Source organism: Lithobates pipiens, unplaced genomic scaffold (assembly GCF_037356315.1).
Source record: "Lithobates pipiens isolate NorthernLeopardFrog02 unplaced genomic scaffold, aLitPip1_a1.2 Scaffold_22, whole genome shotgun sequence".
In the NCBI taxonomy this organism is placed as follows: domain Eukaryota; kingdom Metazoa; phylum Chordata; class Amphibia; order Anura; family Ranidae; genus Lithobates; species Lithobates pipiens.
In genome coordinates, this window is record NW_027507784.1 from 327,980,463 (window position 1) to 327,993,052 (window position 12,590).

At 41.4% G+C, this 12,590-nt stretch overlaps 1 protein-coding gene and 1 long non-coding RNA gene across 4 annotated transcripts in view; both read right to left on the minus strand.

Moving 5' to 3' along the window:
- Positions 1-2,384: 2,384 nt before the first annotated feature.
- On the minus strand, positions 2,385-7,419 carry LOC143925048 (uncharacterized). The gene is made up of 2 exons (XR_013261930.1): positions 4,968-7,419; positions 2,385-4,525 (listed from the first exon to the last, which is right to left on the minus strand). It is a non-coding gene; the product is annotated as an uncharacterized LOC143925048 (long non-coding RNA).
- A 2,646-nt stretch (positions 7,420-10,065) lies between these two features.
- LOC143925049 (cell adhesion molecule 3-like) overlaps positions 10,066-12,590 on the minus strand; it is a 106,132-nt gene continuing 103,607 nt past the window's right edge. For all 3 annotated transcript variants that reach the window (XR_013261931.1, XM_077449631.1, XM_077449630.1), the window contains one exon: positions 10,066-10,724. Coding sequence is in view for 1 of the 3 variants with exons in the window: in XM_077449630.1 (XP_077305756.1) it covers positions 10,642-10,724 (83 nt within the window). In the remaining 2 variants the exon portion in view is untranslated. The remainder of the gene's footprint in view (positions 10,725-12,590) is intronic.

The following is a 12,590-nucleotide window of genomic DNA, read 5'->3' on the forward strand; positions in this document are numbered from 1 at the left end:
ATGTCCCCAAATAATAAAAACACATGTCCCTAATAATAAAAACATGTCCCCCACATATGTCCCACTAAAATCACATGTCCCAATGATTATCTGCACACATATGTACGTGATCACCTGCACACATATGTACATGATCATTTGCGTACATATGTCCGTGATCCCACAAACCAATTATTATACACTTAACGGATTTTTTTTTACCAAAAACATGTAGCAGAATACATTTTGGCTTAAATTTATGACAAAATTTGATTTTATTGGATTTTTATTGAAGTAGAAAAAAGAAAATATTGTTTTTTTTTTCCAAATTTCCGCTTTTTTGCGCTTATATCGCAAAAAATAAAAAACGGAGTCGTGAATAAATACCACCAAAATAAAGCTCTATTTGTGCGAACAAAATGATAAAAATTTCATTTGGGTACAGTGTAGCATGACCGCGCAATTGTCACTGAAAGCGCTAGAGCGCTGAAAGCTGAAAATTGGGCTGGGAAGAAAGGGGGCGAAAGTGCCCTGTATTGAAGTGGTTAACTATCCTTGTAGTTTATCTGCCATAGGTAACCTCTATGATGGAAATGTGGTGTTTTAAATGTAGAATCACCTGGTGATGCTCTTTAGAGACAGCTGCCTTTGGAACTGTTAACACTTCAGATAACAGTCACTGAATGTCATGACGCTGACAAATCTTTTCTGTGCCGTGAAATGTGCTGACTAGTTGCCAATAAATGATTTCCCCTGGTCATGCCATTCTTATTGATGATCTCTGTTCCCTCTGTAGGCATTTAATGTGTCAGTGCTTTAACAACCAGTTCAGCCAAAAAGCCTTGCTAACAAACGAAGGTTGTCTGTAATCCTATTTATTTATTTATTTATTTTTAACAGGTACTTATATAGCCTCATAAATTTACTCCGTGCTTTACATATATACAGTATTGGACATTCCTATCAGTCCCTGCCTTCAAGATGCTTATAATCTAAGGTCCCTAACTCACAGTCATACATACACATACTAGGGCCAATTTTAGACAGGATTCAATTTACCTACCAGCATGTCTTTGAAGTGTGGAAAGTCCAGGCATGTGGGCGGATCCTGACTCCATTGTCATAATCTTGCCTGAACCTGGACAGGCTCTGTGATGGCAGCCGATAGTGGGCTTCAGCTGTACTTCTCGTTTAAGATGTCCATGCACGGTTAGAATTTTGTTCAAAAGTATTCGTTTTCAAAACATTTGTTCAGTTTTCCAATGGTTAATGGGGACAAATCAACAACTGTTTTTGACCATAGTCATAAGAAAAATTTAAGGCGAAAAATGGAAAGTTTTTCTTGTTTATTCTATTAACCACTTGCTTGCTGGGCACTTATACCCCCTTCCTGCCCAGGCCAATCTTACTTTGAATGAAAATTGTGCAGTCATGCAACACTGTACCCATATGACATTGTTATAATTGTTTGAGACAGATAGAGCTTTTTTTGGTGGTATTTAATCACCACTGGGTTTTTTTTTTTTGCTAAACAAACAGACAAAACTTTTTTTGTTTGTTAATTTCTGTCATAAAATCTTGAAAATAAGTTATTTTTCTCCACTGATGTGCGCTGAAGGGACTGCACTGATGAGCACTGATATGCGGCATTGATGGGCACTGATATACAGCACTGATATGCAGCACTGATGGACACTCATATGCGGCATTGATGGGCACTGATATACAGCACTGATGAGCACTGAAATGCAGCACTGATGGGCAGTGATATGCAGCATCGATGGGCACTGATATGCAGCATTGATGGGCACTGATATGCAGCACTGATGGGCACTGATATGTGGCATTGATGGGCACTGATATACAGCACTGATATGCAGCACTGATGGACACTCATATGCGGCATTGATGGGCACTGATATACAGCACTGATGAGCACTGATATGCAGCACTGATGGGTAGTGATATGCAGCATTGATGGGCACTGAAAGCAGCACTGATGAGCACTGATATGCAGCACTGATGAGCACTGATGGGCACTGATATGAGGCATTGATGGGCACTGATAGGGGGCACTGGTATGCAGCACTGATGGGCACTGATGAGCAGCACTGATGGGAACTGATTGGTACTGATGGGGATGCACTGATAATCAGGGCACTGATGATCATGCCCCTGATTGCCTGTGTACATGTCCCCTGTCAGGATAACCGGCAAGTCTGTTTACACTGTGATCAGCTGTGATTGAACACAGATGATCATGTGATAAAGTGGAGGGGATTTTTTGGGACTTTAAATTAAGCCATGGCCTGGTAAGGACATGTATTTCCATCCCTGTTGAAGTCAAAAATAAGGAGGAGAGCAAGAGAGTGGAACTTTACATAAAGCACGTGGTTGCAGTAGAGTAAATTGGTGAATATATAGGAAATTTATTGATTATTATATAGTATATACATACATATAGTGCTGGTATCATTTATAAATGATGAGCATGGTAATAACAATAAACATGGTAATGACATTGGTATCTCATGATATAACCACAATAATATTCCAAAGTTCACCAATAGCAAGATTGTATAAAACCATCAATTGGGAAATAGTGCCTGCAAGACCTATGGCCTCACTAGTCCTGTAAAGGTGGGTATTGCATAATGACTTAAAGGTCTGGGTAAGTATTTAGTAGAAACATGGCGTCTGGTAGCTCTATGCATTTCATGGCTTTTGAGCCACTCGTCAGGAGCTAACACGTGATGTATCTAAAATAGAATTATTATATATGAATAGTCTAATATATATAAACATGAACAGGGGTAGGGTAAAGAAGACCCCACACCCGGTGCATGCTTACTGTAGCTCGTGTATTGACGGTATGGTGCCGGGCACCGCGAGCCATCCGAGGGCACCTCCAACCGGGAGCTGTGACCGACAACTCAGCGGGGACGATCCACAAAGGCATCAACCAGGGCAGGCATTGAACCACGAGACACTCGTGTGTAGGAAGTGAAAATATGAAGTGAATCTGGAAAGTCTCTAAGAGATATGAGTGAGGGTGAGAAAGTGGGCAGGGGACCCGGGCTAGTAAAATGGAAATAGTGTGCACTCTCTTCCTCTCCTCCTTATTTTTGACAGATGATCATGTGATAAAGGGCCGCTGTAATTGTCCTTTTACCATGATTTGTGACTGGCTGTGTCAAAAAGACACAGTGATCACAGAGCACCCTGGATGCAGGCCCCAGGGGGCGTGCAAGGTGCGTAGTTTCGGGAGAACGTCAATGGACACCCTCCTGGAACAACAGAGCTGAGCTGTAGCCGTCTTTCTTCTATAACACTGTAAAGGAATGTGGACTTCAGTTAGGAAAACTCATACATCTTTTTATGCGTATGTATTAGGAAAATATTGCATCTGGAATAAGAGTGCACGTGTGTGTATAATGTATGCATTGCAACCCCATGGGCTGATCAGCATACAGTGGGGGGGGGGGGGGTTTATAAAAACTGAAACAGAGTCTGGATCTATCTTCAGCTTGTTCCGCTAAGCTTTGGAAATGAAAGACAGAAGCAGACTGTTTTCAATGAACTGCTGCGTTTGATTCTGGTTGGTTCAGTTTTGATAAATTCTTCTCAATGTATATAAGAATATATACATATATAAGTATATATGAATATAATATGTAAATATGAATATAATATAATATGAGTATATATGAATATAACTCTGAATCAATTGAAATAAACTTTTACTTTGCAATATTTTTTCCTTGATTTCAAAAGCAATAAAGGAAACCTATTTATTACATCTGGGAATCTGTTCAAGTAGCAAGTCTGAACAAAATTTTTGAGGGCCTTCCAATCTAATTAGTTGACTCAATGATGGTATCATCGAAAGCTACAATTAATTATTTTTCAGAATTTCATAAAAAACGATTGAACGCAAATTTAAACTATGTGGCCAGCTTTAGATTAGGTATGTAAGAAAGAAGCTAAATACATATTTAAACATTTTGCACAAAGATCCTGAAAAGTGTACATCTTTCCCATGAACCAGCGGCAGTAAAGAAACCAAAATACACAAAAAAAATCCTCTATCAGACCAATAATCAAAAATGCACCATGGATAAAAGTTGTCTGAAACTATCAGAAACCGATCTGCAAGTCAACAAACATTCCAAACTGATTCAGCTGATAGGCCAATATTTCACTGGTACCCTTGTTTGGGTTTTTCAAATAAAAAAAGTTCTCTTGAATCCCAGTTTATTTGCATACATATAATTGCTTGGGGTATGTTTTCTTGTTATTCACTAACTTATTTAAAAAATGAATGCCAAAGGATAACTGAAGAGACGTAGGGAAATGGCATATGCTATTCTTTACCTGTGTTATCCATGTGTGAGTATTTATCTACTCTCTTCTACTTTAGAATTGAAGTAGGAAATACTGCAAAGCAAATAGGCCAAAATCAGCTGTTCAGAAGTTGGGAAATTGCATTGTGCTGACCTCTAGTGGTACAACTGTGTTTCTGTGAAAATGATGTCAAGCCAACACTCTAAGGCCGCGTACACACGCGCGGACTGTTCGCCCAACTTTGTCCGTCCAACAGTTTCAGCAAACAGTCCGCTCAAAATTAGCATGGACAGACATGCCCACACACGACGAACGAACAGTTTGCTGAAACCGTGCGCGATGACGTGAACGGCACGTACGACGGGACGAAAAATACGACGTCCTATACACTGCATTATAGCTTTCGGCGTGAAAATCCTTTCTGAGCATGCGCGCAACTTTGTTTGACGAACAAGCCTACACACGAGCGGGCTGTTCGCTGAAACAAGGTTTCAGCGGACAGTTTTTCGGAATTTCCGAAAAACCTTGTCCGTCCAACTGTCCGCTGAAACTGTCCGCTGAAAGCCCACACACGAGCGGACTGTCCGCCCAAACACTGTTCAGCGGACAAAGTTGGGCGAACAGTCCGCCCGTGTGTACGCGGCCTAAGGCCTCATCCACATGGGTGCTGTGGCCCGTACAGCGTCAATGGGCCTTTTTTTATGTTACTGGAACTGAGTGAAGGCGCATCCCAATTTGACAGGCATGCAGAGGAAGATGAGCATCCCCCAACTGCAGACAGTGTGCATAAACCCCTTCTCACATGCCATGGCATCCCTAGAAACATTTTGGAACATCCAGGGGTTGGGAAGGATCAACAATCGCGTGGAACCGGTCCCACTGCCTACTAATCTGTAGCCCGGACTCAGAGCTGTCTGCTCAGTCTTTGTGTCGAGAGCACACAGTGAGCGCATTCTCAGCATGTAAACAACAATGCAACAAATATCGCGGCCTGTGGGCGCTAAAGCCGCTGGGTGTTCATAAGGGGTTAAGGACTGCTCATCCTTCTCTGCAAACCTGCCTAGTTAGAATGAGCTGTTGTGTCCATACAGTCCCTGCGTCCCCATAGCGTAAAATAGGCTGCCTGCACACAGCTTCAGTTGCATAAACAAATAGCCCAATCATGCTGTATGAGCCACAGGGGCTGATTTACTAAAGGAAAATAGACTGTGCACTTTGCAAAGTGCAGTTTCACTCTGCAAGAGCAGTTGCTCCAGTGCTTAGTAAATTAGAAGAAGCTCTTCTGACTTCCATCATCCAATCATGTGTAAGCAAAAAAAATTATTTTTTTCTTGCATGTGATTGGGTATTCTTTGCAAAGTGAAGCTCCACCTCATTATTAAGCTCTGGAGCAGCTACACTTGTAGTGTATTTGCCTTTAGTAAATCAACCCCACAGTATCAGTGTGAAAGAGGCCTTAGGCCCCTTTCAAACGGACGATCCGTTCAGGTCCGCCTGTCAGTTTTTTTAGGCGGACCTGAACAGACACTCCATAGAGGTCTATGACGGATGTCAGCTGTGACATGTCCGCTGACATCCGACCCGCTCCGCTCTCAGAAAAAGTGTGACGGAGGAGAAACCTAGACTCTGCGGTCCGTCGTCATCCAATCCTCCATAGGGGAGAGCTGTGCTGACAGCTGCTGACAGGTTCGTCACTGCACAGTGTGCAGAAACAGACCTGTCATCTTCCTGCTCAGTGGGGATCGATGGATCGCTCCCCCGCTGAGCAAAGCGGGCTACGTACACTGACATGTCCGTATGAAAGAGTCCTTAAAGTGTATCTAAAAACTTTTTCAGTGTTTGATATGGTAGGGGAGAGTTAGAAATTCTGTCTGTTTTTTACTGCTGCCTGCCTCCCCTCTGGGGAGATTCTCTTTTTCTATTTGTCCTAGTCATCTTTGTCACTGAGATAAAAGAAATGAACAACAATCATCCAATGAAAACACTTGTTTGGGTGACAAGTGTATAAAAGGGGATTTTCAAGCCAAGGCAGCATTGTTTTGCTTGGAAAAAAAGTCAATATACTGTATACGTGTCTATTAAATAAGGAGACTGTGATCCCACCTAGTAAACAAAGCAGTCAGAACCAGTTATAACTGCATGAGTGGTGACCTTGAACTTATTTGAACCTGCATGACAAGCAGCAACACAATGACATTCAGTTGATTGTGAGTCACCATTTAGTTTGGTTGTGTTTTCTGTACTGTGCCGAAAAAATTCTAAGTTTGAAAGTTGAACAAAGTGTAAATTTGACATTTTTAGTAAAATTGCACAAAAAAAACTAAATGTTTTCAAATGCTTACTACAGCTTATGAAAATGACGGCCTGTCTCGTGCTCGTGTATTTGGGTGTCACAAAAGATTCAGAGAGGGAAGTGAGAATGAATTTCCTAAAGTTAAATCTGTGCTTAAAGGGATACATTTTGAGTCAGTTGATGGTGTAAAGAAGAAAACACGGATGTGTTAAAACAGCTGACAGAAATTGATTTTCTCCATGCCTTTGACCAGGAAAAACAAGACTGCAGCAATGTATTAGTGCAAATGGGGAATATATTGAAGGGGACAAGCATTACATTTGTAATACATATAAATGAAGGTGAGTTATGTAATCAGTCTCATTATTTAATAGACACACCTTGTATATGATGAGCGTGCCGTGGCAGAGGATAGGCAGACTTTTGTAGGAGAGCTCAGGCAGGCCTGACAACGCTGCATAAGACTTTGGTGCAGCAAATGCAGAATTGTTACCCAACAATAGAAGTTGGAAGGTCACTGAATTTCTGACAGGGTCACTTTTTAAAGGAATAAGCATAGGGAAAGGTGCATGTATTGCATTTGTTTTTTTTTGTTTTTTTAAATTCTCCTTTGACATAAAATTCAACAGCAAACAAACATGATTTTACTTTAGATTAACCCTCCTGGCAGTAATCCTGAGTGTGGCTCAGGGTTAAATTTCATTACCATTAGCAGTATCCCCAAGCCACACTCGGGATTGCATTGCAGAATCCTGGTCCAGGTAATTTACCTTTTCATCAGGATCCTGCAATGTCCCCCCCCCCCCCCCGCTGTGTCCCCCGCCAGATAATCCGCTTGATGCTCTGTGTGTCGGGCTCCATTCCCTGCAAGTGTCACGATGCACGGGGCAGATTCAAATTCAAAAAGTACAAAATTCATAACACGTACAGTACACTGTAATCTGTAAGATTACATTACTGTATCATATCATTTCACCTCCCTTTTGTGGTTTTAGACCAGCTAGAAAACAGCGGTAGTAAATTAGAACACTTACAGAATTGAGCGATAGTGAATCGTGGGGAAATGTATTTTATTATTATTATATTATTATTTTTTATAATTATTTATATTTATTTATTATATTATAATTTATGATTTTGTGTGTCAAGTTTGGACAGATTTAAGTGAGTTATTACTAAGAATTATAGGCCTACAATATAAAACGCCAAATTTCTATGCAATACAATGTACCGCTTTGAGATTAAAAAATCTGACATAATCATACCACCAGGGAGGCTATGGCATCTTACACACGGGAGTAAAAAATAGTGAGGTTTATACTGATCTCAAAGGAGATGCATTGTTATCTATGGGACATTGCACACAGCTGAGTGAAAACCAGTGATAGAGAATTGAGTATAGAGCAGTAATACAAAAAAAAAAATTTTTTTATTTGAGTGCAGTGATTTACTTATATATGTGTGTTTACTCATCTATAAGCATGTTTACGCGAGTATAAATGAGTATATTACAATACTGGCAATGAAGAAGGTTTTACTCGATTACACTCATCTATACACTTTACTTACATTTTTTGGCCCCTTGCACATAGGTATCACAAGTTCCTGAGTAAACATCAGTAAGTTATGATGCCCAAGTGCAAGGGGCCTAAAAGAGAAGTATGGGTTTAAAAAAAAAAAAAAGAAACATTTATACTCAACTAGGTGGATGTAGCATTGTTCAGATGCTGCATCTGTTCCCCCAGCTTCTAAGTCTTAGACCCGAGTGATCGCTCAGTTCTCAGTCTTCAGTTAGCAGAGAGCCCGTTACTATCAGTCACCAGCTTTCTGCTTTTCCCCTCCAGAGCTCACTGGAGCGCTGAGCTGTTCAAGGCATGGGTCACGGAGAGGTGGGTCCAGACTTCTGGGTGGATCCCACCTATAAAGTTGCGTTCAAGCTAGAGCCTTGACCAGCTGAGTGACCATCAGAACTAACTGCACTCCTGTGATCCCCAGGAGAAGTATAGCAAAAATAGCTTTGGCTATACTTCTCCTTTAGGCTGGGATCACACTGGAGAAGACAGCGGCTCCCAGCAAGAGTCCGGTGCATCTCCATTCACTGCATCAGGTCCGATTTCATTCCGGACCTAAAACTAACCAAAAAGACGCACAGGACTACAGTGGAATTCGTACTGGAGCTCCATAGAGAGCCAGCCACAATCTCCTGCTATGTAAATTGGATGCAGGGAAACCCCATCCAATTCGCAATAGTGTGAACCTTAAAGGGGTTGTAAAGGTTTGTTATTTATTTTCTAAATAGGTTCCTTTAAGCTAGTGCATTGTTGGTTCACTTATGTTTTCCTTCGATTTCCTTTCTAAATGTTTTTTTTCTTTGTTTTCTTTGTCTGAATTTCTCACTTCCTATTCCTCCTCAGTAAGATGTTCAGTAAGCTGTTCTGGCTGACTAACCACCACTCGGATGATGGTGTGAAGTTTACTGAGGAGAAACAGGAAGTGAGATATTCAGACAAAGAAAAAAAACATTTAGAAGGGAAATCGAAGGAAAAGGTAAGTGAACTAACAATGCACTAGCTTAAAGAAACCTATGTAGAAAATAAAAAATGAACCTTCACAACCCCTTTAATTTAACGTAATCCAAAATAACTGAGTTTAATTCGAGAGTGCTAGGAAGTATATATGCTGTTCTGTAAGAAACATGCTCTAATTATATTTTTAAAGCTACCAAAGAAACGATCAGCCATGCATGGAAATCTCAATCTCTTAATTTCGAGGAGGTAAAGGCTTAGATTTAGGATACATTGGTTAGCTAAAAATGTACTTCTATCCTGGAGGACACAATTTTCTTTCAGTCTGGCAACCATGTCTTGAATTTTCCCCTCTTTCACAACGCACCCCTAACCTCATGCAACTTTGAACACAGGGGAAGGCCCTTTTTAGCAAGCATCATTTTTTGTATCCCCTCTAAGCGACCTCCGTGACTCCTCTTTCTTCTTTTCTCACCCCTTTTTCCCCCTCTCCCTCTTTTATTTTCTTCTTCTGCTCTACTCGAGGACTGAGGTTGATACCACTATCACACAATACACAGATATAAACAAGCTCACAAAATAACGTAATGCGACCACCAACAAAAATAACAAATGCCCTTTTATGTACATTATATGCACTTTTCTGTAATGACTTTAGCGCCCGGCTACTTCTAAGTTTGCTCATGATAGTGATGAACATGTCAGATGTAAACCTGAGATCATGTCTGGATAATTTTCGCTACATGTTCATATACTTCTTTGTACGATGGGCGGTACTTGATGCTTTCTACTGAGCATTGAGCCACTTATGTATGCAACCATCCTCATTTATCAATCAAATCCTTGGTACCAGAAGTATATGTATTATATGTTTACCATGGCAACAGCTTAGCTACATTTAAATTAAATTTCATTTGGGGAGGCTAGAGGTTTAGCGAGCTTTATTGAGCATATTCACACATTTTGTTTAACCGAAGTTCCATAGACACTTTAAATACCCACAATAGCCAGAGTATTGGCACAGACTGTATTGCAGAAGGACAAGACCAAAATATCTTTCACATTACAAATGGAGACTGTACAGGCTTCCTCAGAGTCAAAGTCAGCTCCCCTCAGGTTGTCTGTGCAAGATTTCTGCCTTGCAATCCACAGATGTATTTTGTTTTGTATGAATTCTCCAATGTGTGTGCATTTAATATTATTATATTGTGACGGGAAAGTCAGTAACTTCATATCGATGATTGTATTTGGTAACACAGAAAGACGCAACGGCGACAGATTCCTCTCAGCCCACCAATTGTGCTTTTGTATGTGTCCCTTAGGCTTTTCAGTTTGAAACCAGCTGGGGCCCAAGGATATCCTTGGGACCAAAGTGCTGAGAAACAGTTTATTTATATTGTGTTGCCACCTCTTGGAGCTCTGGGCTGAGGACCAGAAGTAGATGAGAAAGTGGTGAAGTGCTTGATTGAACTGGAAGCCAAAAGGAGCCACAAATCACTCTCACATCTCCGAGGTCACAGACTCATCAAATGCCCGAAAACCCCAGTCCCGGTAAGTCCGGCTCCAGCTAGTCTTCTTTGGTTCTGAAAAGAAAAAAGGGAATGACAAAAAAATAAAAAATAAAATAAAACCATCACACACAACTTTCTAATCTCAGTATGGGTCTCTGAAAGGTAAGTAAGAATTATTTAGTTTTGTTTTTTTTTATCTTAATGCATATTATGCATTAGGAAAAAAAAAACTTCTGTGTGTAGCAGCTCCCCTTAGCCCCATTAATACTTACCTGAGCCCCACCTCTATCCAGCAATGTGCACGAGTGCCTCGGCCATCCAGAACTTTCCCTCTTGATTGGCTGAGATACAGTTAAAGTCAGTTAGGCAGTGAGGAGAGCGAGTGGGCGGGATCAAACCACGGCTCCATGTCTGAATGGACACACGGAGCCACAGCTCGGCTCAGGTACTCCCATAGAAAACTGCTCCATCAGATTTGGCTACACACTGGACTGCGCATGCGTGACGCCGCCATATGCATTCCATCCCTGAGTCCAGTGGTTCAAGCCCCACCATCCAAGTGGACATAGAGTTAGACTATAATAATGCCGTGCTCAAAGCGTGGCGAGCAATGCGGGCCCGCGAAGGGGCCCTGTGTTGGAACGCATATGGCGGCGTTGCGCATGCACACTCCAGCGGGTAGAAAAATGTGATGGGTAGCTGACAGGAGCACCCGACATGAGAGAGAGGCAAGGAGCACCAAAGAGGGACCTGAGAAGAGGAGGATCCAAGCTGCTCTGTGCAAAACCACTGCACAGAGCAGGTAAGTATAACATGCTTGTTATTTAAAAAAGTATCAATTTAATATTTTCTGATCCAGAAGAAGTAAGTGGGTTCTGTGGAAGCCTGGAGTACTCTCTTATGTAAACAAGGGCTAAATTGTTATAGTCATAACCATTGGCCTCTTCTGCCTCCCATGCCTCACTATTTGCCCATCCCTGTAATGGAAGGCTTTGCTGACCAGTAGTGAGGAGGAGGGGATGCCAAGGTAACATGTCGATTCTAATATGTTTATCAGCAAAAGCTTCAAAGCAACTGCTCAGAGCTGATAGAGATGATTATGAAAATAGAACACAGGAAAATGGACCTCCTGTCTATAACAACCCACTTATTTCCATGTTTAATTTCCCTTCTCAGCTGACAGCTGTTCCTGTGTTATGTGCACCAGTTTTAAAATGAGCAACAGAAATGGAATATAAATGAGAAGCTAAGATGAATGGATCATTTCGATTTGCATTTTGTCATATCTAAACTCATTGAATTGGTTTTGGTTTTATTATAGGGCATAACTATGGCAACCGGTTCTGGGGCCCAGTCATGGTTTACTGGAGCCATGAATTGAGTAATTGAGCTATGTAGCCTGGGGTAATTTTTATGCAAATAAGAACCAAGCTGTTATGCAATAGCCCATCCTATCCTACCTCCAGTGCCTAATTTTGGCTCATCGTTATAATGGAAGAATTTCCAACCAGTAGTGAAGAGCAGTAGTCAGGCTGGCCAAGAGAGATCCCATGATCAGCATAGCTCCATTATTTATTCTGAAAAGCCAGTGAAAGCACTTTTTAAAACATGCCCTCAATCACCTCTCTATCTATAGGCATTGTAGTGCAATTAGTCTTTGAAATTCACAACAGCAGATAGAGAGTAGTGATGGACGAACTTCCGACGGGACGTTTCGCGAACGCGAAACGCGAACGGACACAAACGTTCGCGAAAACGACCGTTCGCCGCGGGCTCCATTGACTTCAATGGGAGGCGAATTTCGCAAACCTTTAGGTCGAATTTGCGGCCACGGGGTAATTATTAGGGGGTAGCACGTAGTCCCACCACCTGGACAATAGCATAATACATGTATGAGGTGAATTTGGGATCGATAACTACAAGCATTTTTTTTTTATT